This window comes from Mesocricetus auratus, unplaced genomic scaffold (genome assembly GCF_017639785.1).
Source record: "Mesocricetus auratus isolate SY011 unplaced genomic scaffold, BCM_Maur_2.0 Super-Scaffold_6730, whole genome shotgun sequence".
NCBI classification, from domain to species: Eukaryota; Metazoa; Chordata; class Mammalia; order Rodentia; family Cricetidae; genus Mesocricetus; species Mesocricetus auratus.
This window is the reverse complement of record NW_024429184.1, coordinates 80289218-80316946: the sequence shown is the minus strand read 5'-3', so window position 1 is coordinate 80316946 and position 27729 is coordinate 80289218. Positions and strand designations below refer to the sequence as shown.

Below are 27729 nucleotides of genomic sequence, written 5' to 3'. Positions count from 1 at the left end.
ATCCCCGGCGGGCGCCCCTGGGCCCCCGCGCGCGCCCCGGCCTCCGGGAGACTGGCGCATGCCACGGAGCGCCCCTCGGGCCGCCGCCGCTCCTGCCCGGGCCCCTGCTGTTGCTGCTGTCGCCTGCGCCTGCTGCCCCAACTCGGCGCCCGACTTCTTCATGGTGTGCGGAGGTCATGTTCGCTCCTTAGCCGGCAAACGACTTTTCTCCTTGCCTCCTCGCCCCGCATGTTCAGGACCAAACGATCTGCGCTCGTCCGGCGTCTCTGGAGGAGCCGTGCGCCCGGCGGCGAGGACGAGGAGGAGGGCGTGGGGGGTGGCGGCGGCGGAGGAGGCGAGCTGCGGGGAGAAGGGGCGACGGACGGACGGGCTTATGGGGCTGGTGGCGGCGGCACGGGCAGGGCTGGCTGCTGCCTGGGCAAGGCGGTCCGAGGTGCCAAAGGTCACCACCATCCCCATCCCCCAACCTCGGGTGCAGGGGCGGCCGGGGGCGCCGAGGCGGATCTGAAGGCGCTCACGCACTCGGTGCTCAAGAAACTCAAGGAGCGGCAGTTGGAGCTGCTGCTCCAGGCCGTGGAGTCCCGCGGCGGTACGCGCACCGCGTGCCTCCTGCTGCCTGGCCGCCTAGACTGCAGGCTGGGCCCGGGGGCGCCCGCCAGCGCGCAGCCCGCGCAGCCGCCCTCGTCCTACTCGCTCCCCCTCCTGCTGTGCAAAGTGTTCAGGTGGCCGGATCTCAGGCATTCCTCGGAAGTCAAGAGGCTGTGTTGCTGTGAATCTTACGGGAAGATCAACCCCGAGCTGGTGTGCTGCAACCCCCATCACCTTAGTCGACTCTGCGAACTAGGTAAGAAGTTCTGTGTCCACCTTTCGTTCCCTCTGGCGCGGAAGTACTGGTAGAACGCCCCAGGGTGTGTGTGCACCCCCTTCTTCTGGAGGAGACAAGGGAACTAAAATCAGGGAAGGACAAGGGAAACTCGTACATTCTTTGGGGTTCCCTTTGAATATTCTATCTCCCGCTTCCACCCTACGGAGGAGGATCCATGGAGACTGCTTATGCTTATAGTGAACAGACATGCTAGAGAAAACGAGACACTTATTTCCGGGTCAGCTAGCGAATACAGAGCGAAGTGGGGATCAGGCTTCCCCCGCACCCGGAAAGGCGTTGAGGTGTGTGGCCGAGTTGGATTCGGTCCAAGCCCGCCAAGAAAGGTTGGGAGAAACTTAGCTATAAAAGTAAATAAGGACAGTCACGTGGGGGCACAAGTGGCCCAGATACTGTCCTGACCTCTCAGCTTTGGAGTTTGGGGGCAGTGGTAGGATGGAGACCGAACTGGGTATCCACTGTCAGCTATGCCAGCCTCAGGGTGAGAAGGAGCCAACAATCTGGAGAAGTTGGGTGGCCTCTGCTTTTACCTTATTTCGCACCGACGAAAAGCATACAATTAGCGATCCTTAGGACTCCAGCCCCTGTGTCTCCCTCTTCTAAATTGCCCTGGGGCTTGGGCTTCATGGCTGGAACACTGAGCAGGTTCCTATACTCATATTATCTTCCTATATGCCTTCTGTTTTCTCCACATCTTTGTGCTCAGGGTAGAGGGGCATATCCTGCTTCCCTCAAGTCTTCCAAGCTCAGCAGCACACTTAGGGTGCTTTTTTTCCTCGGTGGGTTGGGTAGGATTCCCTAGTTGAGAGCGTGGGTGCGAAGCTGAGCTGCGGGGACGGAGGTGAATTGTGCTCGTCGAGGCGGGGAGGACCCGGGGGAGCGGGGTCTGTAGTTCTAGGACGCCAAGGAACCCCGGGCGCTCCCCACCCTGCGGGCTATTCTGTGCGCGGCCCCACCGGTGGAGCCCTGGCCCAGCCGGTGGTTTCCAACCCGGCCCGCCGAGCACGGCGGCGGCGGCGGCCGCAGACGAGGAGGAGCGGAGCGCGGAGGCTGGCGCCAGGCGGTCTCTTTTGTTTATCTGACAGCTAAATATCAAGGCAATCACCGCCTCGCGGCCCTGCCTCCAACCCCCACAGCTAAGACAAACAGTTGGGTTAAAAGAATGCCTGAGTTATCATAAGTTTCTATCTCTGTTTCTCATGGCTCGGCCTTGATATTCTCTTACTTTTTTAATTTCAGAGTCCCCCCCTCCTCCTTACTCCAGATACCCAATGGATTTTCTCAAACCAACTGGTGAGTAGAGGGCTCTCAAAGGTCTTTTCCTTTCTTAGAACCCTGGTTTTTGTGTCTTGATTTGGGACCTGGGGTGTTGCTTGGCTTGCTCAAGGCAGTTAGTTTCCTGTTGCAGGTTTGGTAGATTTTTTCCTGTTGTTGTGACTTGACTTTTCTCCCCTTCATAAAGACAGCTTTTTATTTTTTCCCAGATACGTTTTACAGTTTGTTCCCTAGTTATGCATTTGAACTGTGTGACGGAAGTTAATTCAGCTTTAACACATGGAGGCTTTTAAGCCACTGAATGTCTTGGGAGCCAAATAGGACAGGTTGATGGAAACATTGTGAAGCTTTGTAAGTGCCAGCAGAGTGTGGGTAGAGATGGTTAAATGGATGGGGACCGTCTCAGAAGTCTCGGTGTGGAGCAGTAACACGGGAGGTCTTCAGGGAGTTCAGAGGGGGTTTGATTATCCCCTGTTCAGTCTCCTACAAGTCAGTTTTCTCCTGGGGTTTCCTCAGAATTCTTGGTGGCGAGGCCATGAAAAGTTTTCAGCATAGCTCTGCCTGCCTGTTGCTTTGTCACCGGTTGGCAGGGGGCCAGGGCAGAAGCCCATTTGAGACTGGCACCAGCCCTGTTGTGGTTGTCTGCATTCAACTTCTGGCTGGCAGCACTAGGGCCCAGCCCTGTAGAGATGACAGTGCCAGGGGACAGGGTCAGCAGAACAGACTGGGAATGACAGCAGGGACAAACCCCACTTCCTCCTCACAGTGGAGGAATTTCAGAATCATTTGCTCAAAGTCCAGGTTTTAACATTGCTTTTTGTGCCTGTTATGTGGTGCTTACAAAAAAACACAACACTGGTGACTGCTTTGCCAAGGAGAAGGAAAAGTGAGGGGCTGAGCTCTATTTAGTTCTTGGAACCTTCTGCTTCATGAGTTTTGACTGTTGCGCCCCCCCCATCAAAAGTTTTGTGGGGACATTGTCACAAGCTAAATACTTAATGAATGTGTAAGTGAAGCCACAGCTAGCCCTCCCTCCAAACCCCACAAGTTCCCTCAAGTCGAGAAGGCCTTGCTGCTTGCCTGGTGCCTGTCTAATAGGTGGCCTGCAGAGTATGTGATATTTTGCTTTCAATTTGCAAAACACCAGATAAATGGTTATTAATGACAAGATAACTGGCCTCTGTATTTGCAACAAACTTTAACTGGCATTAGCAAACTCTAATGGCTGTATCTTGCTTGAGTTTGTGGCTTAAAGAATCAATCTTCCAGGAGGTAACTTCTCCAGGTGTCCACCTCAGTTCTCGCTCTCTTTTTTTTTTTTTTTTGGTTTTGTTCTCCATCTGCATCTTTCAAACGTGGGAGTTAACCTTAAACAGAAAGAGAAGTCCCTGTGGCCCTAGAGGTGCCGACAGCTCTGGTAGATGCTCCCCTAAAGTTCAGGCTCCATCGAAAAGGACCATGTGCTCTTGGGTTTGCAGGAAAGATACTGGGTAAATCTGTTCACAAGATTTAAGCAGTCACTCTGGCAGGCCAGGACCTCATTTTCAGGGAGTGGAGTGATATATTTATTCATTAGCAAGTGTTGACATTAGGTAGCAAAATGTGTGTAAACAGAGAAGCCACAAAGACAGGAATGTGCCATTTCCAAGGAGGGGAGCAACCTTGCCCAGATCAGCCAATAGGAAGTGATTAGCCTGCCAATCGGAAACCCAGGCAGCTGGTTGCTCACCCCAAATGTTTTGCTTAAAACAAAACCCAAACTCAGGCACCACTATATAAGAACAGGGTCAGCAGAACAGGCTCAGGAACTGGTCTAAGGGACTGGTCTAGGGCAGGTTTTGCTGGTTATGGTAACCCAGGGGTATTGTAGCCAGACAGAATCAGGGGGCTTTGACAAGATAACTGGCCTCTGTATTTGCAACAAACTTTAACTGGCATTAGCAAACTCTAATGGCTGTATCTTGCTGTCACACCCAGTGTATGGGAAAGCACTGGGCCTTGGGGATTCAGATATTCTTTCCCAGACTGAGCTTGAAGAGTTTGGTGTTGGGTTACATAGGTGAAACAGGAATAGGGTTTTACAGTGGACAGCTGTTAAAATCTTAATGAGATGGTACAACTGAGGGAATCCCTTTTGTGAAGTCTCCTGCTTCAGGAATAGTGATTAGAAGTGGCTGGAATCTGGTAGAGTTGAACTAGGAACCTTTGGAGGTGTACTGGCTGGTTGAACTAGGAACAGCCTCTGGACAGGCCTGGACTTGGTCTACACCTGGTTCTTTGTATACGTCCCCAAACCAGAGTTGTCTGCAGGGAGTATTAGACTTGCCTGGACCTTAGGGTAAAGTGGCTTTGACTTGTGGCATTGGCAAGGCATGAAAGCACTCCCATTTCTCCATCCCACAGGGAAAAAGGTTCTGCTCTTTGCTCCTAGATCTCATTTTGTAGAGTTGGGATGCTTGAGGCCTCCACCTCCTGTGAGCACTGTATCTGCTGCTTTGAGGCTGGGGACAGGCTGCTGGAATGGATGGATGGATGGAAAGATGGATGGATGGATGGCAGGCCTTTTCATGGAACAGCCTTCAAAGCCTAGTAGAATGGCTGGCATCTTCTTGATCTGTGATCTGGCCCTCTTAATTTAGGTTCTTAGCTTTTCCAAGTCTCGTTAAGACTAGGCGGTAGATGAGTTTGATTAGATCATTTATTTACTTATTGCCACCATCATTCATTATACAAAGTAGTACTTGGGAAACTCAGAAGAACTAAGTTGGAAAGAACCTTAAAAGTTCCCCAGACTCTAGGTTGTAGTTCTCTTAGAACTGCTGTGAGAAGATGTGTGTCTTTCTTCCACAGAACCAAGGGCTTAATTAGGATCTTGGTAATAAATAGTGGTAGAGGAGAGCCAGGAATGGCCCAGCTCTGCCAGGCTGGGCTCTAGGGAAAAGGAGATAGTGGTGGAAGATGAGACTCCAACTTAAGAAATTTATCTCTGCAGCTTGTTTGGTGGGTGGATGCAGATCTGGCCCACTTGACCTTTGTAAGCTAGGGGATAGCTTGGGACCAATCTAGACACCAGAGACTGGCTCAGCCTGGCCAACTCCAGGGAAGAGGTGTAGGACTCTGGCCTGCTTGGGAATGAAAGCCCTGTGATAAGAGCTGGACCTGGGTGGCTCAGCTCCCTGGGTGGCCCCTGGCCCAGTCAGTGGCACCTCAGTTTACCTGGGTGCCTACTGAATGTGTTGCTGCTTCACAGGGGTGGTAGGGAGGCCTAATTAATGTGTGTAAATCCCTCCTAAGATCAAAGGCAATGCAGAGGCCAGAGCACATTTCATAAAAATCACTTGTGGTTTGCATCTTGGAGCTGGCTCACCTTTGATGTGAGCCAGGCTGACACCCTGACTGAGGTCTCCAGGTCCTGCCCTGGAGAGGCCAGGCTTTGCCTTTGAAATACACCTTGCCCCTGGCATTCAGCCAGCCAGAGCTGGGGGAGTGGCCATGGGGTGTCTTCCATTTGGGGGGAGTGGAGGAGGGGAATGAGGAGCCAATCTCTAGGAAACATGGGGCAAGAATCATAATTTAGAAAGTACAGGCTTGCGCCATATGACAAGCAACTCCTTTTCCTGCCTCCTCCATTGTTTTCCATTTGATTAACCATATCCTGTAAAGCTGTATATTCCTGAAGAAACGAGGTTGTATACAGCCTTCTCTTTCCCCCTGCCAACCATGCCTCCATGCTCCCTCCTGTTTAGAAGAAGTTTTTCTTCATTTTTTTTTTTTAATGCATACTGGGCAAGTGCTATATACCCCAAGTGCCCCACCTCCCTTTCCTCCCCACTGGAGGGTTTTGAATAATCTTCCAGCCTTGAGAAGAGAAGGCCTCAGAGGGAGGGATCCTCAGCAGAGACTTCTGGGGACTGTGTTGGAAGGCTTAGCAGTCACCTTCCCTTTGTCAGGAGCAAGAGGCAAACTGTTGTACCATTGCAGGGCTATCCAGGCTACATGCCTCTAGGCCTCTCTTTTGCTTGGAGGAACTGCCTGCCAGCGTGGTCAAAGGAGCATCGGCTTGTGCCTGGTAGCCTGGGCTTGGGGAACTGGATTCTGCACAAACCGGTGGTGCATTTGCTTTCCTAGAACCAAACTTTGTATGGGGACTTGGGAAGAAATTGGATGTTGGTGATAATGGTTCAGAAGGTTCCAGGGGCCTGTGTGTTTGTGTGCACTTGTGTTGCTGGGGACTAATTAGTGGGCATTTGTTGTTGTTGCAGTTGCTTGGAGGATAGTCGTAGGGTCTGTCTGTCTGTCTCTCAGCTGGAACTGTCATTACACTGAGGTCACCGTGCTGAGCACCTGGGAGTGAGGGGAGAGGCAGAGGCTACAGAATCTGTAGGTTAAGTTAGTCTAGTAAAGACAATGGAAGGGAACGGTGCCAGGAAGGTTGTGTAGGAACTGAGGCAGGCAGCCTTGTGACAGTGGGGCTGTCTGGGCAGGTTTCCAGAGATGGGTTTGGACCAGTTGGGAAGCAGGTAGAAAGAACACTTGCCTCCAGCTGGGTCCGTGATAAAACTGATCGAAATAAGTGAGTCTACTTAATTCCTGTATTTGTTATATCTCAGTGAAAGGGAAAGTGATTTTTTTGAAGGCCACCGTGAGACCCTTGTCTGTGGGAGTGGGAGGAAGGAGGCTTTGTGTCTGATGGGCGGAGAGAGAATAGGGTTGAGAAAGTACACTTCGAACCTTCCTTGACCTTGGGAATTACCTGATCTCAATGGGAGACTTGTAATAGAAGAGAAATTCCAGCCAGTCTGTGATTGAGCCTGACTTGACTAATGATTAACTGGCCGCCTGGAGCCCAGACGGGTGACAAGGTGCTGTGGTCTGTCTTAGGCTGGACCGTGAAGCCGAGTAGACCATTAATAATCTGCATCCTTGGCTGTGAGTCAGCCCTTTGGAATGTGTGGTCTTTCTTTCATGCTGTTCAGGGTTTTGTAAGAATGAACACTTTTTTTAAAATAATTTATTTTTATGTGCATTGGTGTTTTGTCTGCGTGTATGTATGCTTGTGTGAGGGTGTCAGATCTTGGGGTTATAGACAGTTGTGAGCTACCATGTGGTGCTGGGAATTGAACCTCGGTCCTCTGCAAGACTCTGGTGTTCTTATTGCCTATTTACTTCTCTCTGTCTTTGACTCTGCAGCAGCCTGTCCAGATGCTGTGCCTTCCTCCGCGGAAACCGGGGGAACGAATTATCTGGCCCCTGGGGGGCTTTCAGGTAAGACACTTTCTCCTTTCCTAGAAATTGCTGGAGGCTAAAGGAATGGGGGTGGCCTGCTGCCACCCTAACTGGTCTGGGTTGTCTTCATGGTCATATGCCTTAAACTCGATGCATCTGGGGTGCTGGTAGTGCCCTTTAGCTTGTCATCCTGTGGGCAGAACCTTGCCCTCTCAGGAGTGGGGAACTTAGAGTCAGCTGCGAACTGATGGTGTGGGAGACAAGCTTCGTGGTTATTTTTATTTTTACTAAATCTTGTGTGTGTGTTCACTACCCACAAGTGTTCGGAGGGGTAACTTACAGGAGTTGTTTCTCTCCTTCCGCCCTGTGAATGCCAAGGATCTGAGTGCAGGTCATCAGGCTTGGTGGGTGCTCTATCCTGGGAGCCATCTTGCCATCCTTTGTGGTTCTTTAAGCAGCTCCCGACTTAGGGCACTTCCATTTGCTAACTTGGGCAAGATCTCTTGTGCTTAAACCCTTATTTGGCTCTCGCACGCATGCCTTGAAGGAGACAGACCCACGTTTACAGGGCATAGCCCAGGTGCAAGCTGGATCTCAGTGGCCTGGGGTTCTGTAGCGGCCAGGCAGGGCCTTGCCATAGACAATAGGTGCTGAAGCTGTCCTCTGCTGGACATGCTTTCTGGCCAGGCAGGGCCTTGCCATAGACAATAGGTGCTGAAGCTGTCCTCTGCTGGACATGCTTTCTTCAGGGCTCACACACCAAAGACCTGGAGAGATGGAGCTAGAGTCCTAGGATTGGAGGTACACTGGCACAAGAGACACTCTGGGAGACTGCTCTTTCTTTTCTAAGGACATTTTTTTTTTCATTTCCCCTCACCCTACCATGTCATCATTTTATTTTCTAAGAATTAGCTAGAACAAGAGGGAAAGTAACCTGGGTTGGGGGAAATTCCAGAACAGCTCTCGTGCCAGGAACTGGCCTTCAGGCCGTTGGTGGAGGTCTCAGTGTAGCACCCCTTAGTGGAAGCTGTGGGACTTGTGCACCCTCTGTTGTGCGATGCCTGCTCATGACGGACAGTTAAAGAGTTGCCCCATGTGTGGTTTGAGGTACAGTCCATTCTGGACCCACATCCCAGACTTCCCCCTCCAGGAATTGAGCCTGCTGGGAAATGGCTGTAGGGGGACCCTTGTTTGTTTTGATTTCAGTGCAGTGTGTACTCTGACTGTTATCTGAGACTGAGGGTATTGTTTACTCAAAGCCTCTAATGAGAACTGAGCAGGAAAAGAAGGACCCCAGGGGGAGGAGGGGGGTGGCCCCCATCGGCTAAGGGGGGAGCCTGTGGCATCTTCTGCTTTCTAATGCTGAAATGAGGTGAGAGCCCTTGAAAGGAAGGACCCGAAGAAGAGACTCTGAGCAAAATGATAACACACTCAGGATGTTGTTAGCTCGAGTCCTGGGTGTGCAGGGAGGAGACCTGGCTTCTCCAAACCACATGAAATAAGCAAGGGAAGTGGTAGCTTCTGAAAGGGGTTCTTCGGAAGGCTCATCTTATTGATAACATCTCGTCTGTCTCCTCTCCTGGAGGAAATGACGACACCAGGCTGAGAACCCCCAGCCTGAGAGCTGCTCACCCTGCCCCAGGAGCCAAACAGCATGACCTGGTCAGACGACAACCCCCCTCCCCCCACGCTTCCCCAAAGTTTCCCTAGTTCTAGAATGAAGCTGGGAAGCAACATTCTAGCTCCCCACCCCCAGACCCCCTTGGTAATCTCAGCCCCTTCGATGGATGAGGCTCTGCTGGGATGTGGTAGTATGTCTTGCAAGGGATGGCATGGTGTAACAAAACTGCAAAGGGGCGGGGGGAGAGAGAGAGAGAGAGACACACAGAGAGAGAGAGAGAGACAGAGACCTCCACATGAAAGAGCATTTGTTTTGAATTTTAGCTCTTGGTTTACTAATTCCCAAGGCTTCGATGCTGGAGCCCTTTCTTCTTTCTATGTAGTTGGAGCCATGTATTAATAGTGTGCTCGGGTGGAGGATGTAGGAAGAACTTCTGGGGTTGATGCCAATGGTTTGGAGGTATGTAGAGGGAGAGGTAAAGGGCGCAGAGAGAAACTTACTGTACTGTCTGTCCTGTGACTGCCCCAGGCCCCTCCTTTTAGCAGTGGTGGTGCTGGGTGTGTGCAGGGGAATAGATGTGTCTGCCTTGTGTAGATTGGGGTCTTATGGGGCAGGGTTGGTTGAAAGATGCCTGGAGGAGCTGAGAAGGGGCTCCTGTAGTTGACACTGGCGGGAGGTAGTGCCGGGGCAGGATGGGCATCAGTCAAGGTGGGGGGCAGTGACACCCCCCTGAAATAACCTCTGGGAGTCTCTTTCACAGGCCCTGTGTGCTGCTTTCCTTCCTGTCCTGCCCTGGCTAAGAGCTGGCTTAATGAATGGGGCTCAGTTCAGGGTGGGAGGAAGGGTCGACTGTGTGAGCCAGGGCTTGATTCTCTTGGCAAGGGAAGAAGGGAAAGAGAAAACAGCCGAATGTGAAAATGTGGTGCCTTGCAGATGGGGGTGGGGCGTGCTCAGAGGCCCAGCCCCTCCTGAAATGCAAGGGTGACTCCAAGGCTGGCCATTCCTTTTCCTGTACTCTTGCAGAGGGCCAGCTAGAGGAAGGGGAGTGGGCGGGGGCGAGTCCTGGGAGTAGCACCCTGGCTTCAGGTTGGAATTCCAGCCTTGCAGTGTGGTTCTGGTCGGGGGGGGAGGGGAGGGGGATGACAGGCCAGGTCCTTGGGGACCTGCAGTGAAACATACCCCACCCTTACAAGTTTCCTCAGTCTGGGAAAATGGGACATTTTTAGAAGGCAGTAATTTGGTTCCAGGAGATTGCACTTTCATTTCTGACAGCCGGCTTTTCTGAGACAGATGGATTGCTCGGTGCAAGCTTGTGAGTGTGTGTGCTCACACGCTGCAGACAGACAGACAAGCTCCTGTGTTGACACTTGAGCATAAGATGCCATGCCAACAGGCAGGGTCTGAGAGAATCTGGGGCCCTGCTCTCATCAAGTGGCTCCTTCCTACATGAAGTTGTGTAGTATGTGGGGACTGGTAATCTGGAATGGTTCAGAACTGCAGTTTTGGTAGCCCGAATTTAGCCTGTCTCTGGGCACTGGTGTCTGGAAGGCATGCGGATCCAGGTCAGCTCTTGCTACTGCTGCTTCGACTGCAGTGAGTCAGGGAGACCCACCTTGGCAAGAACTGACATAGCTGGGAAACTTCTATGGTGCTCAGTAGAGGAGACTGCAAGGGCTCTCTCTCTACTGTCTCTCGGGGAAGTACTGCTCTTGGGTTAGTGCTTTTGCAACCTCTATCTGGAGTCTGGTGGAGAGGCTGCACACGGCCTATCTATGCCCAGTCTTAACTGGACAGATAGGAAAAGCAAGATTTCTAGGTTACCCAGCTGCAGGCCCTTCCTTCAGAGATACTAGTGTTTGGTGCTGGTGCTGGCGGGACCTCTGGAGCTCCCTCAGTGGGAGGCCTGAAGCCATTTGCAGCTACTTACACTTGGAAAGAGGAATTCCCATGCACTGGCGTGGGGGTGGGGCAGGGAGTAGGCTTTGGAGACTTGAATCCTGCAGGAGTCTTTGGGAATTGAAACTACATAGACATCTCCTGTCTATGCAGTCATGTTTATGTGGAGGGGTTAGGGGACTAGTTCCTTTGCTTAAGGTCTTAGATAGTTTTTGGTTTCCAAATTTTTGTCGGAAAGGTTTCAGGTTAGTACCAAATCAACCACAAGGACAAGTGTGTCTCCTCCTTGATCCCTGCTGGCATCTGCCTTGGTGTCTGAGGAGAACCTTCGAAAACACCTATATAATCTGAAATGTTGCCCTGGCTCTCAGTCCACAGCCGACTTGGGCTCAAACCAAGTAGCTCAGGGAGGATTGCTACATTCTGGCCTAAGAAAAGCCATTCATTCAGCTGAATGTGAACAAGTTTTTATCATCTGGTATGACACTGTGATACTGAACTTAGGAGTCTTGGACTTTTGGAGCCTGCTGTGTTCCCAGTGTCCCTTCCTCCTGCCTGATTTGGCTGTGGTTTCTAATACCCTTGGAGGTGAGGGTGGAGTACACACTGATGAGCTCACAGCCGTCATAAGGATGGGTTTATGGGGAATCCGGCTAGCACAGTGACCAGCAGTGACCACCTGTTCCCTCCAGGCCACTGTGGGAAATGACAGTCTGGAACTCCAAGAATACAAGTCTAGTCTCTTTAAACCAAGTCAGTCTGCTGGCTCCAGGCTAGGGCGGCACACCTGATGCACGCCCACACCCTGGTGTAGACCAGTCCTAGGCAGCACTGGGGCTGTTGGCGGGCCTCTTCTGTAGGGCCTGAGGTCATGGGCCCCGCCCCTGGTGAACAGTCCCCGATAAACCTCTTTTGTCCTGGAAAGAATGAGGTAGTCAGGCAGGGGTTAAATGCAGGGTGACAGCATTTAAAAATCTCTGGAGCAAATTTGGGCTGTTCTGCCGGCTAGACTAGATGGGCCGCTGCCTCTGTATCCTGTCCCCAGGCAGAACCCAGTCAAGCCAGCAAGGGGGGAAGGGCCCAGAAAGGCCCAGCCAGGGTGGCAGTGGCTTTGGCTGTGGTTCTGCAAACAGCTTCCCCCAACTCCCACGTGGGCCTCTTCTCAACAGAGCCTGCCTGCTGTAGACGGCTTAGACTTTTTGAGGACCCCTAGGGCCAGCTGCAGTGAAAGGAAGAAGTGTCACAGATTCACGAAAGGGCTTGGCTTCCTTTGCCTCTTTGAGTATTAATCCCATAGTCATTTCTTTCATATCACACGATAATGGTGTTTTTCTCTTTCTGAAAGTACACAGCCAAATGTCAACCCTCATGTACCGTAAGCAAGCGTTCTACCTCAGTCTCTAGGCTGGTCTTTGTTCACTTCAGTGTAGGCTTTACACTTGAGTGACACTCAAAGTAGGTGTACTTATTTAATCTCTGCACTTGGGAGGCAGGAGTAGTCAGGTCTCTGAGTTTGAGGCCATCCTTGTCTACATAGTGAGTTCTAGTCCAGTCATAGCCACACTGTCTCAAAGCAAAAAGAGAATTCTTTTAAAATCTTTTTTTTTTCTTTTCTTTTCTTTTTTTTTTTTTTTTTGAGACAGGGTTTCTCTGTATCGATTTGGAGGCTGTCCTGGAACTCGCTCTTGTAGATCAGGCTGGTCTCAAACTCACAGAGATCTACCTGCCTCTGCCTCCTGAGTGCTGGGATTAAGGGCGTGCACCACCAACGCCCAGCTCTCTTTTAAAATCTTAACAGCTAATATGACAAGATAGGAATTTTTGTTTTTTTGAGACAGGTTTCCTTACGTGCATTGCATGATTTTTGGGTTCAAGGCCAGCCAGGGCTGCGTAAGTAAGAACCTGTACCAAAACAAAACAAAAACTGCTCTAATGTAGTTTTAACCTGATGATTTGTTGGTTGGTCATGGGTTGTGTGTGTGTGTGAAGCACTAGTTTCTGGATATGCTCCCACATTGGTATCCCTTGAGTTTGAACTTTCTCTTTGAAACCTTTTCCTTAGATTGATTTGTTATGCGTGTGAGTGTTTGGCTTGCATGTGTATCTGTGTACCACATGCATATCTGGTATGGGAGAAGGCCAGAAGAGGGCTTCAGGTCCTCTGGGACTGGAGTTACAAGCAGTTGCAAGCTGTCATGTGGGTTCTAGGAACTGAACCCAGGTCCTCTGCAATAGTAGCCAGTAATCTTAAGTGCTGAACTCTTTCTTCAGCCTCTGATTTTTTACTTAATAAACATTTTTGCTTGATTGTAGAAACATTTGAGGAGAATATTGGTTGCCTGCATGTCTTCCTATGTGAGCTATGGTTGCAAAAGTGCCCCATGGGACTGCGCTTCCTTTGGGGTAGTGATGTGTATATAGTTTATGTACCCAATGACACCAGTGGGTGTGTCTGTCATGCTACGTGGATGGGAATGCTACAAATGTGACACAGTAGCTCTGCTGTCCTGTTGGTGAAGAACAGTGTCTAGTGAGAAGAGATAGATTTCTCACACTTGCAGATATAGTGATGGGTTACACTGGTTCCCATAGCACGTCGAGATCTGAGACTATGGGTACAGGCCTCTTAAAGCCATCCTGCTGCCATTGAACAGACAGGTGCGTCTCAGTCTCAGTGTTGATCGATATCTCTCTCTCTCTCTCTCTCTCTCTCTCTCTCTCTCTCTCTCTCTCTCTCTCTCTCTCTCTCTCTCTCTCTCTCTCTCTCTCGACCCACCTGCCTCTGCCTCCTGAGTGGTGAGACTAAAGGTGTGTGTCACCACACCCTGCTCAGTGTTGAGTTTTCAACCTTCCCATTTCCAAGCAAGTTGGAGAAACCTTAAGTAGGAAATTTCTTTTCATTTGTTCCCTAAGTCTGACCTTTCCGTCTGGGTAGGGGTTGAGGGAAGTACACTTATTCCTACTTCTCCTCAGATGCCATGCCCTGGGGGCCTGCCTAGTGTAGTCACACAGAGCCAGAGAGGGTACAAAGCCTAGCTTCCAAAGCCTAGTGACTCTAGACCCTTTCAAGGCTGCTGGAGCCCATGGCCCACACGACACCCCTCCTGTGTTACGGGAGCCTGGGAGAGAGGATACTGTAAGTGCGGCCTCTGGGAGGTCAGCACTGGCCTAGCATCTTTCTCGGGGAGGATTGAATGCCCAGCATCTGGCTGCCTGCCTACTGTCACACGGAGGCTTCCTCTTCGGGCTATTTTCAGAGGGAAGATATTATTAACTGCTGAGGCACAGTCCTCAGTTTAGTGGCTAACACACCAAGAAAGCTGTGTTCTCTTGACGGCAGTTACTCTGCTTTATACACATTGGTAGGAGGAGGGTTTTGCCTCCCCTTAGCCCTTGTGCTTCCCCCATGAGGTCACCTTGGGGATCCCAGCCGTTGGCCCAGTTCCTGGAGGAAGCTGCCACTGCAGAAGTGATGCCTGCCTGCTCCTGAAGGTGTAGGAAAACAATACTGTTTGGGCGCTAAAATGGAGACAGACTGCAGTAAAGTTGGGAGCTAGGCGGGGGAAGGTGGCTTTTGATGGAGTGTAGGGCAGTCATTTAAAACAGCGATAACTTTCACCTTGTCAGCTAACAGGAAATATCAGGACAAGACAGGAAATTGCATCATCTCTCTCTTTTTAGAAGAACTCGAGAGAAAAAAGTTCATGAAAAGTAGTGTAGCTGAGGAAAGGCTTGGCACTGCCCGTACCTTTTTATACCCTTCTTTCCTTCTACTCCCATGAGGACTTTTAGACATTTTCTTTAAGAAGGAGGCTGTTCGAGAACTTTATGTTATTTTTATTATTTAAAAAAATATTTTACCAGAAGGGTCACCTTCAGTTGAAACGTTAACTGCAGCCTTATTTCCCGGCGTACTGAAGAATCTTTCATGACTTTTTCAGCTTCCTTCCCCAAATGGCGAGGCCAAGCAGCACTTGGCTGGGAACTAATTTTGGTTTGGCTTCGGCATCCTGAGCACTGAGCCCCACCCAGTGTCATTAGCTCAGTTTTAACTTGCAAAAAGAAAGAAAGAAAAAAAAAATTTAAGGGTAGGTAGGAATTTACTCCAGTCCATAGCCTTTCACACCACAGTTATCTTTTTGAGAGGAATCTGGCATCAGGCAGTTTGGACCTCAGTGTTGTCAGTATGCCCTTCTTACTGTCCCTGAGGGTAGGACCGGCCTTTCACAGTCCACTGGTACAGCTAGATAAGTAGGTCATGTGGCTGTCAGTGCATCAGGAGGCATCCCCTCAAAGGAGGGGCAGACCAGATACAGCGTGCATGTGTGCATGTATTCGTCTCTGGGGATCTGAGTCCTCTCTTTGATGCCCTTGCTCTGATGGCTTGGGATGAGACAGCGCTGCCCAGAGCGGGAGAGATGAAGGCCAGAAAGAAAGACTGTGTGTGGCTGGCTGCTCTGCACACCCTCTCACCCTCCCGGCTTTTTTCCTTAGCGTGCTTTGTTTTGTTTTCATAACACAACAAGAGCCTTGGGGTGTGTAAAAGCATTGTTGAACACTTGCTGAGGGTAACTTGTCCAAACAGAGCAGGACGCCAAAGCAGAGTGCTGTGGGCAGGTGGTGTACCCACAGAGGTTGCCCAGCCGGCGCCTACCTTGGAACACCTCTCTCAGCCTGTGCCGCCACTGGCTGGGCATCCGTTCAGCCCAGAGCAGGGGAGTCTCTCTTCCTACCTGCACAGGATCCAAGACAAGCCATGGCCCTTCTGGCTGGCCCTGGGAAGGCAGCCTTACCTAGTCCCAGGTGGGTTCCCTTATGCTTCTGTCTCCCAGGTGTGAAGCTGAGTGGGCCAGCTGTTTATCAGATATTTCCTGAGAAGTTAGCATGTACCAGGCCCTGTGCAGTGTGGGGGATCAGGGTCTGGACCAGCTTCTTTGGCCTGCCTAACAGGGGTGCTGGGGTGGGTGGCTGTCTGGGAGAGATGTCAGGCAAAGCTATTCAGTCACCAGCCCCTGCGACTGTTGAGAACTGAACCACAACAAAGTTTGTAGATAAACAGAGGTCTCCCCTATGGTCTGGTTTCTACCCTTGGTGCTTGCTATCTGATAGCAGCAGTGATTAAAGGCCTGCTGCTGGCTCATCCTGCAGACCCCTGCTAGTACCCTGGGGCCACAGGCTGCTAAGAAGGTTCAGGGAGCTGGGTTGTTAGTGAGACCCTTGGGGTGGGTGGTGTGCACAGAGTTAGGCAACATCCAATATTTTGACAGCTAGAGGAGAGGTGGATATTTCCGGAGCCTGAGATTACTTTTGAGGCCTAACCCTTTGGGAGGGAGGCCACTGTTGACCTGGGGTTGCTTGCTCACAGTAATCTATGAATGTATTTACCGAGGTGTTTCTTTTCTCCGCCCATCTTGCCCTGTGGGTTCCCTGGAGACCACCTGAGGTTCCTGTGAGCTCTGAGGACCTGTTAATTGAATTATCTTTGTTGCTTCTTTGGTGTCTGTTGTCCCCCTCCCCCAGGGGGAGGGGTAGCTGGAGAGCTTTTGTTTGATTTGGAGGACACACAGGTAACCAGGCCTGTGACTGCTGCTGGTGACTCTTGGGTTGGTTTGTTTCTCTTTAGTCTTTTTACTTCTAAATCTGGGACCTTTGATTAACAGACACAAATGAATACCAAGATCATGACTGTCTGTAGCAGATTGGCCTGTCTGTACTTTTTGGGGGGTGGATGGGGAGTTTTGATCATTACCCCAGAGCCTAGGAAAAGGTAGGGCCATCTGAGCTGTTTGAGCTCTGCTGTGGTTGTGTGGGGACTCGGCAGCCCCTTGGCAGGCTGCCTGTTAGACAGAATTGGCCCTCCCCTCATTAATCAGTAACCAAGAGGGAAAAGGAAAAGTTCTCCCTGCTCTGGGTGTGCCTACTTCTTAGAGATGGACCCCATCTCTAGTTTTGGGAGTATTTCCTGAAAGTGTCAGAAATCCCATGAAGTGGCCCCCATTTCTGCTATACATTTGTGGTTCCAAGAGGAGGCTCTAACCTGTAGGACCTAGAGACTGACTTCACTGTGGCCAGAGAGTGGGGAGCATGGCACACATTGTTATGTTATGGCCCTTGGTTTTCTCATTTGCAAAATAAGGGAATAGTCTTGGTCACCGACACCCCCCCAGATCTGTGATGCTTTGTCCCTTGAATTTGTGGTTGGGACACCCAGTGTCTAGGGAGTGACCAGCCTCTTTATTCTAAAATAAGATAATGGTTATTTACCTGTCTTGGTTTGCAAGCTCTTCTACGTATCAGTGAAAGCGGAGGACCCTCAGCCCAGAAAGAAATGCATATGCACACACTGACATTTGCATACATTTTAGGGGAGTGGGCTCATGGTGGTACATAGATGCATTGGAGAGTGGGGATTTCCTTCCCTTCTGTGCTGGGATCAAACCCAGGGTCCTCCGCACAAAGCAAGTACTCCACCAGTGAACTGTCTGCCTGCTTACCCCTTTCCTTCTATGCTAAGGTATACTTAACAAAATTAGCACGTCACCTGGAGAAGGGGGAGGTGAGTCAGGGCCCTGTAGATGTACAGGCCAGATTGGAACCAGTGTCATGTGAGGCCAGAAAATACTCAGAATTTGGGCCACTCTACAGAAGGGCAGTCATGCATGGTGGACTCCAGGTCCTTGTGGCGACACTCTCTGCCTGGAAGAGGACTCTGGGAGCCTTCCATTCCCCTGGCCTCCCGCACTGGAGGGGTGGGGTGGTGCTGGAGGGTAGGCAGGGAGGCTCAGGTCTAGCAGGTCCTGGGTACTTTGGGGGGTGAAAGGCTGGGATGACTGAGCAGTGAGTGTGTCCAAGCTGGGGAGATTAGATTACAGAGGCAGACAGAAGAAATGATTAACTTTTCCAGTCTGCACACTGTCTCCAGGCTGTCTTTCTGGTTTTCCCTGGTAAGTACAGTGCAGCCCTGGCCTGCCTAAGTCCCTCAGTCGGTCCTGGGTTGTAAAGAAAGGAGGAATGAGACTTGGGAGGGAGCAGGGGAGGGAGCTTGCCGGTGGAGAGGGAGGGAGGCCTTTCCATCAGACCCTGCACTGGAATTTATTGGCCGGAATGCCGTAAATATTCAAAATGCCTTCCCATCCAACAGTTTTCATAATTGTTATGGAACAAGGGGGCCTGGGGAGGAGAGGAATGAAAAGGACGCTTGTTTCTCTTTATTTTCCTGCCATCTGAAGGTTTTCTTACCCTCTAGAAAAACCTGATTGGGAAGTTGGGAGAGTTGAAGCTGGTCGTGGGCAATGGCTTGGGGACTGGGGTCAGTGTGGCCTAGGGCTTTTTAAAAGTGAGGTCTAGGGCAAAAGCTGGCAAGATGGTTTTGTGTTCTATGCCATCAGAGAACTTTTGGAAGACTGATTCAGTGTGTCCCTTTATATTAGAAACAAGGTTGTAAAAGTTAGCATACAAAGTAAAGTTTCACTATGGTGGTTTTTTTGTAACTGTTTGTATCATAATATATAATAGACTGAACTATGTGTGTATCATAATATATAATAGGATTCTTACTGAACTTGCATGCAGCGTGCTTACTACAATGGTTAGTGAAAGAGAACTCTGGCTCACAGGTCTTTCTGCCAGATTCTTACATGAACATTTGTCAGCAGCCAGTGATGGCTCTTCAGTTAAATCCAGATTTGGAATTTAGGGGTTCTCCAGACTGGCAGGTGGGTGTTGAGGAGCACGATTTGACAGGAATATGGACTTTGTCACACCATTGTCCTACTCCTTCTGATTTCTGGGGTCAACCAGGTCCATCCAAGAGACAATACTACGCAAACCTGGGGACTCCAGATGCGCCATTACAAAAACCCACTCTTAGGAGATGACTGAGTTATTCTGAGGGTCATGGTAGGAACTTGGTCATACCTCATGGAGGGGGAGGGGAAGAGGCTTGTAGGCAAACTGGAGAGGTAATTAGGCTGGATGTACACTTAACAGCAGCCAGAGAGGCCATTTACTGTAAATATTATGAATGGAGTTGGCTGGGTTGGGAGTCCCCACCCTTCCTCTGAGCCTCAGAGCTGGGCAGAGCCTGTCTCCTCAGACAGCAGCAGCAGCAGCAGCAGCAGCAGTCGGGTACATGTTATAATTTGCATGGCTGAACACAGGGCCACAGGAAGCCGCGTCAGCCCAACTGGCGAGACAGGCGGGAGCTTCTGATATGTGTGGCTTCCCTGCTCTGCCCTGTGCTACCCTTCTTATGTGGCTGTTAAACATAAGTGCTCTGAGAAGGTAGCCTCTGGCTGGGAGCTTCAAGCGTGGATTGCAGGGCTTTGGGTGGGACTCGTGTGGGGGCATGGCAGTGCATCTCAGAACTGGTATTCCTTATTCATCATTTTTCTGTAAGGAGCACTAATCATCTTTCAAGACCAGCAGACTATCTGGAAGCTTGGGGCAGGTGCTGGAAGTAGGTTAGTAGTAGTAAGAGGCCTTTTCATGGGGGTTCAGCTTTTTCTAAAAATCATGAGTGACAAGTTAAAGAACTCCCTTGGAACCAAAGGAACAACAACCAAATTGGTTTAGAGTTGGAAGTGGCTTTTTTGGGGGACCCATATCTTTTCTCTTTAGGCTGTTTTGTTTTTTACAAATTAAATAATTAAATTCAAAGCTGTGCTTTCTGCTTCCGAGAGATTTTTTTTAAAACTTTCTAGAAGGTAGTGATGGTAAATGGAACTAGGTGTAGGGACCACTGATGGGTCAGGGTACATTTGTGTACCACAATGTCATCCAGAGGCTAGGGGCCCATTTTGCCTGAACTGCCTTCATATAATTTATAGTTAGGTTAAACTGGTAGCTCCCAGGAGAGCAAGCCACTTGGCTATGGTCACAGTGACTTGCTGGCGAGGAAGCTGTTGAACTTCCCTCTTCTTGGCTCAAGGGGACTGGACCCTTCTTCAAGTGTCCCCTAGAGCATTGGAGAGGATATTGGGAACTCGGGATTTAGTTGCCTGAGGTAGCCCGTAGCTCAACTTTTTTTGGGGAAGGGTTGATACAAGGTTTCTCTGTATGAGTTTGGATCTGGATCTTGCTCTATAGACCAGGCTGGCCTCGAACTCAGAGATCTGCCTGCCTCTGTCTTGCAAGTGCTGGGATTATGTGCACTGCCACCACCTTTTGATAGCCTGGACTTGACTTCCTAGTTCTAATAATACTTCAGACTACATGATAGGCTACCCACCATCACTTTTGTATCAAGTTGTCATACTAACTGTTAGGTTGGCACAAGGAGACCCCTTTTTAGGATGAGTCTGATAATATCCCACCAGAATTGGAATGTGCTGTGATAGGGGGTGGGCTGCTAAGGAAAGTTGGATTTAGGGATTTAGCCGATTGGACCCAGGGATCTGATTGAATACCCTAGCCTTGAAGGATTCCAAAACACCCTCTGACCACCCACTTCTCCCAGCTCCACAACCATCAGTGAGATACTGTCGGGCATGGGGGTGGGGGTGGAATCCAACTTCACTTCTCTGACCCCCTTAAGAGTGGGAGTTGGGGGCTGAGTCTCAGGGCTCTTAGCAGTGGAAAATTAACCCGAAGCATTTCAGCTTTTGTAGGTAAGTTGCCCCCAAACTTTAGAGTTATCTGAGCTGTCTTGGACCTTCTGGAAGTCAGGGCTGTATTTCTACCTGTGTTCTCAATTAGCTTGCAAGCATGACAGGTTCAAGCCAATAGTTTTCCCTATTGGCTGTGGGTTTTGATAATCTTGTAATGGTGCAGGATGAGCCTAGGTTGGGTGTTGGACCTTCTTATTTGTTAATGGTTCTGGAATGGATGGGTGTTGGACCCTCTTGGGTTTTTTGTTTGTTTGTTTTTTGGAGACAGGGTTTCTCTGTGTAGCTTTGGAGCATATTCTGGCACTCGCTTTGTAGACCAGGCTGGCCTCGCACTCACAGAGATCCTCCTGCTTCTGCCTCCTGAGTTCTGGAGTTCTGGGATTAAAGGCGTGAGCCACCAACGCCTGGCCCGGACCCTCTTGTTTATCAGTGGTCCTACAATGGCTGGAGTGAACTCAGAAAGGCCAGCTCTTTACGTGGAGAGGAGCCGGGTAGTGATGCTGCTGTCAACCTTTGAGACGCAGTGTGACAGAATGGGGCAGCTGCTGGTGGTGCTCAGTTCCCAAGGAGGGAGAACCCTTGACCTGTGGCAGGTAGGGCGCGGTAGTCAGTGTTTGTGTTCCAGGGCTGAGTCTTTGTGTCTACTTGTCTGCCCTTTGTTTACCCCTGACCTGCATGGAAAGGCCTTTGGGAGCAATGTTGCTCCTTAGGTGCCCTTCCTGTTTGGGTTGACCAAGCAGGAGGCACTCATAGGCCATCATACCCTTGGGTTTTGGCAGAGAAATACCACTTTATAATCCAAGCATCTCACACAGGTGAGAGTGGGTGAGACTCCTCCTGCAATCTGCGGCTCCAGCCACCTCATGTCTTGGCAGTTGGGCACAGTTAACCTTGTGAGTGCCAGTTCCTGTGGCTCTGTTCTTTCTGACTCGTTTTCAGGCTTGTTTCTGTCACCAAAGGTCTGAGTTCCAGGACACCTCCCCATCAGCGCCTGTTCTGGGTGTGTCTGATAGGAGACTCCCGATGCTGTTTCTGGGTGACCTCATAGTTTCATGTTTGGCTCTGTGAGCTGCAGACCCCAAACTTGGCCTTTCCCTCCTTGCGTTCTCCCTCATCTCTCTTCACACCTTCAAGGTCTATTTGTTTGCTTGCCGTATTTATCTATCTATTGTGTGGGGCACACATGTGCTGTATTGTACGTGCGGCAGTCAGGGACAGTTGGTTCTCTCCTGCTGCCATCTGGGTTTCAGGGACCAAACTCAGCTGTCGGGCTTGGTTGTCAGCACCTTTACCTAGTGGGCCATCTCAGCAGCCATATATATATGGTTTTGGTTTTTTGAGATGGTTTTGAAAGCTTGTGTAGCTTTGGCTGTCCCAGAGCTCTCTCTGTAGACCAGACTGGCCTTGAACTCACAGAGCTCTGCCTGTCCCTACCTCCTGAGTGTGTTGGGATTAAAGGAGTCCACCACCAACGCCTAGCCTGACCCTATACATTTTAAAATGAGATGACCTTGAGGTCTATTTACCCTGTTCCATGGAAGCCCAAAGTATGAAAGTCATTCTTGAGTCTCTAGTCTACAAGTGTTGATCTAGTGTGTTCACAAGCTCTCCTTGCTCGGTGGTCTTCCCTACACAGACGCTGCAAAATCCTCCCCTTCTCAGCCCCTCCCCTCCCCCTTCCCCTTAAAGGGAAGATTTTATGTATTAAGGAAAATGTGGAAGGGGAGGGGCAAACACCTTAATGGAATTTTAGGCAGATTCAGCATTTTTCTGGTATTGCTCCAAAAATTCCCTCGGCTGTAATAAAAAATTGTGAGCAGGCATCTGATTAGTGGACTTTTTACAATGTAGCTTTTCTTTTGGATGCTTTAGCATGAATGCATGCAGTTTAAAAACAAGCCCCTGCACAGTTTTCTGGAGAGGAAAAGTTGAAAACACCGGAAAGGTTATAAAGCTGGGACGGATTGACGCGTGAGTGGGTTTGTGTTGGGAATAGGAGCGGTGAGGCCAGAGTTGGGTTTCCTGTCCTCTCCCCACGCATCTTGTGGTCACCGAGACTTCTAAGGCCCTGTCCATGTGTCCTGGGAAACTCTGAGGCCTGTGGGCTCTGGGCCCAATTCAAGTAGCTGTTCCTAAGAAGATGATGTTGGTTGATTTCTCATGAGTGAGCCTAACCAGCCAGTATTGGGGCCAAGGCGGACAATGTGGGTGCTACCATTGTGTGCTGCTGCTCTAGGTTCTCAAGGTGTGACCTCAGCATCGGGGTGTGCACTGAGGGCTTTGCTGGCCTGTGCTCAGAAATAGTCTGGACAGGAGCAAGTAGTGGTCTCCCTGTGGTGCATCGAGGGGACACCCAACCATTTATCTGGGGATGTCTGGATAGACTGGTTGTACAGATGAAAAAGAAACCCAGACACACATTCCCTCCCTCTCTCCCACAGGCCTCAGGCCCCAGCCTCTCCCAGTTTGCTCTGTCCCAGAGGCTTGTGGGGCAGACAGGACCCCCACCCCTTGCTGAGGAGGCCAGCCGGCCTGGCACGGGGAGCAACTTGATCCTAGGCTCCTCCTCCCTCCCCTTTCCTTCATTCATTCCCTTCCCCCTACCCACAGTCTGGTGCCAGGTTTCAGTGGGCTGGGCTGCATGAAACAAAGCTTTGTGAGGCCCCCTCCAAAAGTCTCCCCAAACTCTTTTCCTTCTTTCTAGCCACTCCCCGAGTCTTCCTGTCCTTGGTCAGGTTTCTTGTCCCAAGTTGGGACACTTTGGGTACACTCTTGTAGCCAGGTGTCTGACTTCATTGGGCATTAGGGGTTCTTGGTGTGGCTTTCAGAACCAAGTTCCCTTTGCAAGAAAGTTCGGAGATTGCCAGAGCTCACAAGTTTATTAGCAGTTGATAGACACTTTGCAGAAACAAGTTAGTGGCTGATGAGTCACCTTCTGTGCAGAGCCCTCATCCCTCTCTTCTTGTTTTCATATTTTCTTATTTTCTAGTGTGTGAGCAGGCACAGACACTTCAGCTCTCTCTCTCTCTCTCGCTCTCTCTCTCTCTCTCTCTCTCTCTCTCTCTCTCTCTCTCTCTCTCTCTCTCTCTCAGTCTTGTATACTTGGCGGGTAGGTTCATGGCAAGAGGTGGGGGCAGGGGACAGTGCAGGTTTGTGGTGTTGATTTTCGGTGGGGTCAGGATTCTGGGAAAGGAATCTACCGCTCCCCCATCTTGGCATTCCCTTGTGTGTTAACTGGGTATGGATTGGGGAGGCCAGTCTGTGGGGGTGTCTGTAGTTCGGGACAGCCACTCAGAATTTGTGTGTATGTGGCTACCTTGTGGGTATCAGTCTGTACAAATGTCTGAACTCACTCATGGGATGTCCCATCTGAAACCGACTGCTGCTTTGAAAAAAAGGAGCAATGGAGCTCACTGGATCCCAGGTCCTAACATGCCTGTAAAAGTTGGAATGGATTGATGTACCAAGCTGCTCTGGGTTACCAACAAGGCTGAGTCTTCTTAGTCCTGCCCCTGCATGGGGACAGCTCTCATCACTCTGAGCCCAGAAACAAAGGCCCCAAGGACACATCCCCCCACACCGCTCCATCTTCATTGCCTGCCGGAGGAGTAGAAGGGCAGGAGGCTTCCAGTTCTGCCTCGGTGTCCCCACCTCCACGCCTTCCCCTCCTGCCTTTCCCCATTTCTGTTAACAAATACAAAGACTTCCGGTCTCCACCCTGCCGCCACAAAACCACAGCGTTGGTTCCTGCAGCCTGGCGGGGCCTGACGGGGCTGGGGAGATTTATAGTCTTCAGTCTGAGGCCTGTTCTCTTGGCTGGAGTTAAGGGAGGCAGCAGAGTGCTGTGCAGGGAGGAAGGGACTTCCTCCACACAGCCTCCCCTTTTAAAGGAAAATCACCTCGCCACCTTCGCCCCAGGCTTCCAGGCTGTTGCGGGCTGTGCCGTGGAGGACTAGCAAGTCAGGGAAGCAGCAGGTGGAGTGCCACAGGGGCAGTGTGGCCACGCAGGGCCACTGGAGCAGGGGAGGCACCTCTGGGGAAGGTAGACAGGCAGAGACGGGACACCTCAAGGACGGTCCCATCTATTTCAGACATGGTGTCTTCCGTCTGGGCCGGCAGTGGTCTAGGTGCCGGGCTGTGGATCTCTGAAAGGATGGAAGGAGGGGGAGGGCGACGGCTAAACCCGGTGCTTACGTGGAGTGTATGTTTGTGTTTTGATTTCAGGAGTGAAAGGAACCTGGTCACCAGCGCTAACTATGTCTGCCATTTTGTTTTGCAGATTCCCAACTTCTTCTGGAACCTGGGGATCGGTCACACTGGTGCGTGGTGGCGTACTGGGAGGAGAAGACGAGAGTGGGGAGGCTCTACTGTGTCCAAGAGCCCTCCCTGGACATCTTCTATGATCTACCTCAGGGGAACGGCTTTTGCCTCGGACAGCTCAATTCGGACAACAAGAGTCAGCTGGTACAGAAAGTGCGGAGTAAGATTGGCTGTGGCATCCAGCTGACGAGGGAAGTGGATGGCGTGTGGGTGTACAACCGCAGCAGTTACCCCATCTTCATCAAGTCCGCCACACTGGACAACCCGGACTCTAGGACGCTGTTGGTGCATAAGGTGTTCCCTGGCTTCTCCATCAAGGCTTTCGACTATGAGAAAGCATACAGCCTGCAGCGACCCAACGACCACGAGTTCATGCAGCAGCCATGGACAGGCTTCACCGTGCAGATTAGCTTCGTGAAGGGCTGGGGCCAGTGCTACACCCGCCAGTTCATCAGCAGCTGCCCGTGCTGGCTGGAGGTCATCTTCAACAGCCGGTAGTTGTGTGGGGAGAAGAGGACGGGGACGGAGCGTGAGCCGAGCAGGCCACCATTCAAACTACTTGCTGCTAACCTTTCCCTCCGAGTGCTTGCTTTTCACGCAAACTCTTTGGTCGGTTTTGTTGTTACCATTGTTGGTTGTTTCGTTTTTTTTGTTTTGTTTTGTTTTGTTTTCCTTCTCGTCATTCTTGTTTGTGTTTTGTTTTGTCTTGTTCTTTGAGAAATAGCTTATGATGAATTTTTTTGTTTTGGGTTTTTTATTTTTATTTTTTGAGGTGGTGGGTGTGGTCGACAGGGCACCCCGATATGAAAATGGGAAGCAAAAGTCAGCGCTGCCAAATATGGTGTATGAAAGTGGGTACTGCCTTCCCTTCGGGTCGGCATCGTCAGGAGTTCCAGCGTGGAGGGGGTGCGCGTGAGCGGCAGATGGGGAAATGCTGTTTGTGTTCCTTATGGATGTCCCCAGCTGAGAGTCTGCAGTTTCAAGCTGTGTGTCTCTCAAGCCCTTTGGACATGCTCAGTGGGGCAGAGGCAGTACCTGGGCAGACTGGCGGCAGGTGTCCCAGCAGCTGCCAAACTTTGCCCCAGCCTGCTGAAGCCCCTGCCCCGCCTTCCCCCCACCCCCTCTTTTTGGACACGGGCCTATCCACAGGCTTCTGAGAAGCCAGCCTGCTAAAGGCTGAACCAGAACCAATTGTTTTCATCCCTGTCTTACTGCCTCCTGTCACCCCGCTGCCATTGTCATGTCTGTCTGTTTTGACCATCTGCTCCTGGATCTCTCTCTTGAGATGGGCTTCCCAAGGGCTGCAGGGACAGCCCAGTCACAGTATTGCTAACCCAGGACCCTCGGGCCCTTCAGCCGGTCCCCCTTCTGTGGTTTTTCATCAGGTTTCTCCCAGATGTGGAGAGTCAGCTCAGCACCCCATCCCCAGCCTGAATTTTGAGCTCTATAGGCCAGGGAGGGGTGTCCTGGGGAGGGAACGGCTCAGTGGCCCCCTTCCCAACAAGAAGGGTGTGGCCTGTCATAGCGAAGGTACCATCCTAGGCTGACTCCCAGCTCTTCTCTCAACTCATACACTCGTATGATACTTTGACACTGTTCTTAGCTCAATGAGCATGTTTAGACTTTAACATAAGCTATTTTTCTAACTACAAAGGTTTAAGTGAACAAGAGAAGCCTTCTCATTGGAAATTTAGCATTGTAGTGCTTTGAGAGAGAAAGGACTCCTTAAAAAAGCTGAGATTTATTAAAGAAAAATGTATTTTATGTTATATATAAATATATTATTACTTGTAAATATAAAGACGTTTTATAAGCATCATTATTTATGTATTGTGCAATGTGTATAAACGAGAAAATAAAGAAAAGATGCACTTTGCTTTAATATAAATGCAAATAACATGCCAAATTAAAGAAGATAAACACAAAATTGGTGTTCTTTTCTATGGGTGTTATCACCTGGCTGAATGTTTTTCTAAAGGAGTTTATGTTCCATTAAACAATTTTTAAAATGTAGACTTCATCCCATTTGTTCGGCTGCCTTTTCTTTTGCTTGGAGGGAGGTTGGGAAATTTACCAGTGGAGACAACAGCGAATTGGCCTGGGATTTGGAGACCACCTGCCTTACGGATACCCTTTTGTTTGGTGTGACTATAGGTTTTCTCATTGTGCATTGGGAAATGACTGAAGGGAGTCCTGTGCTCAGTGTTTGGGAAGAGTTGAGGAGAGAGGGTGTGTCACTGGGAAGATTGGGTCGGTGGAGGAAGAAGAGGTACATCCTCAAGAAAACCAGGTTTCCCTGGCTCATGCTAATTCCGTGCTGAGCTATGCATCTTTCTTAGTGGAGGGGACTTTGCCAAAACGAATTTCAAGACATTTCCTGGGGATTGGGGCCCCGGGAAGTGATAGAGGATAAATGTTCCACAGTGGTCAGAGGGATGAAGCTCCCCTTCTCTCTCCCTCTCAAGTAATGACTAAATCCAAACCTCACTTTGGTCTGTCTGCTGGGATCTTCATGATAGGTTCTCAGCCCTGTGGTCCAGTTCATCCTGGGGCTCTTGCTGTGAGGTCTCTCTTAAGTACTTTACCTGCATAAGCTGAGCTGAGTTTTTTGTCCATATTTTAGATTTTATTAAGCATATACATACGTATACCATGTGCATACGTATATCATGTCCAAGGAGGTCAGAAGAAGGTCTTCGATTACTCTGGAACTGGAGTTAATAGGTAGCTGCCTGTGGGTGGGTGTGAGAATTGAACGGAGGACCTCTGTGAGGCCAACAAATGCTCTTAGACAGATAAGCCTCCTCCAGCCTCAATAGTCACCTTAAATACGGAAGGCTTTGGCGGACGCCAGGTGTGGTGTTAACCATGTAGAGCAGTGGTTCTCAAACCTATGGGTC

At 50.4% G+C, this 27729-nt stretch overlaps 1 protein-coding gene across 2 annotated transcripts; it reads left to right on the top strand.

The window, feature by feature from the left end:
* Window positions 1-228: 228 nt before the first annotated feature.
* Smad7 (SMAD family member 7) lies at window positions 229-26842 on the top strand. 2 transcript variants are annotated; one of them, XM_040741584.1, is made up of 4 exons: window positions 229-844; window positions 2123-2176; window positions 7352-7423; window positions 24789-26842. In XM_040741584.1, exons 1-4 carry the CDS (start codon window positions 229-231, stop codon window positions 25325-25327), a joined length of 1281 nt encoding a protein of 426 aa, XP_040597518.1. In that variant the 3' UTR covers window positions 25328-26842. The 2 variants fall into 2 exon arrangements, with proteins under 2 accessions (XP_040597518.1, XP_005076509.1); XM_005076452.4 differs by having other exon boundaries at window positions 7349-7423.
* The last annotated feature ends 887 nt before the right edge of the window (window positions 26843-27729 follow it).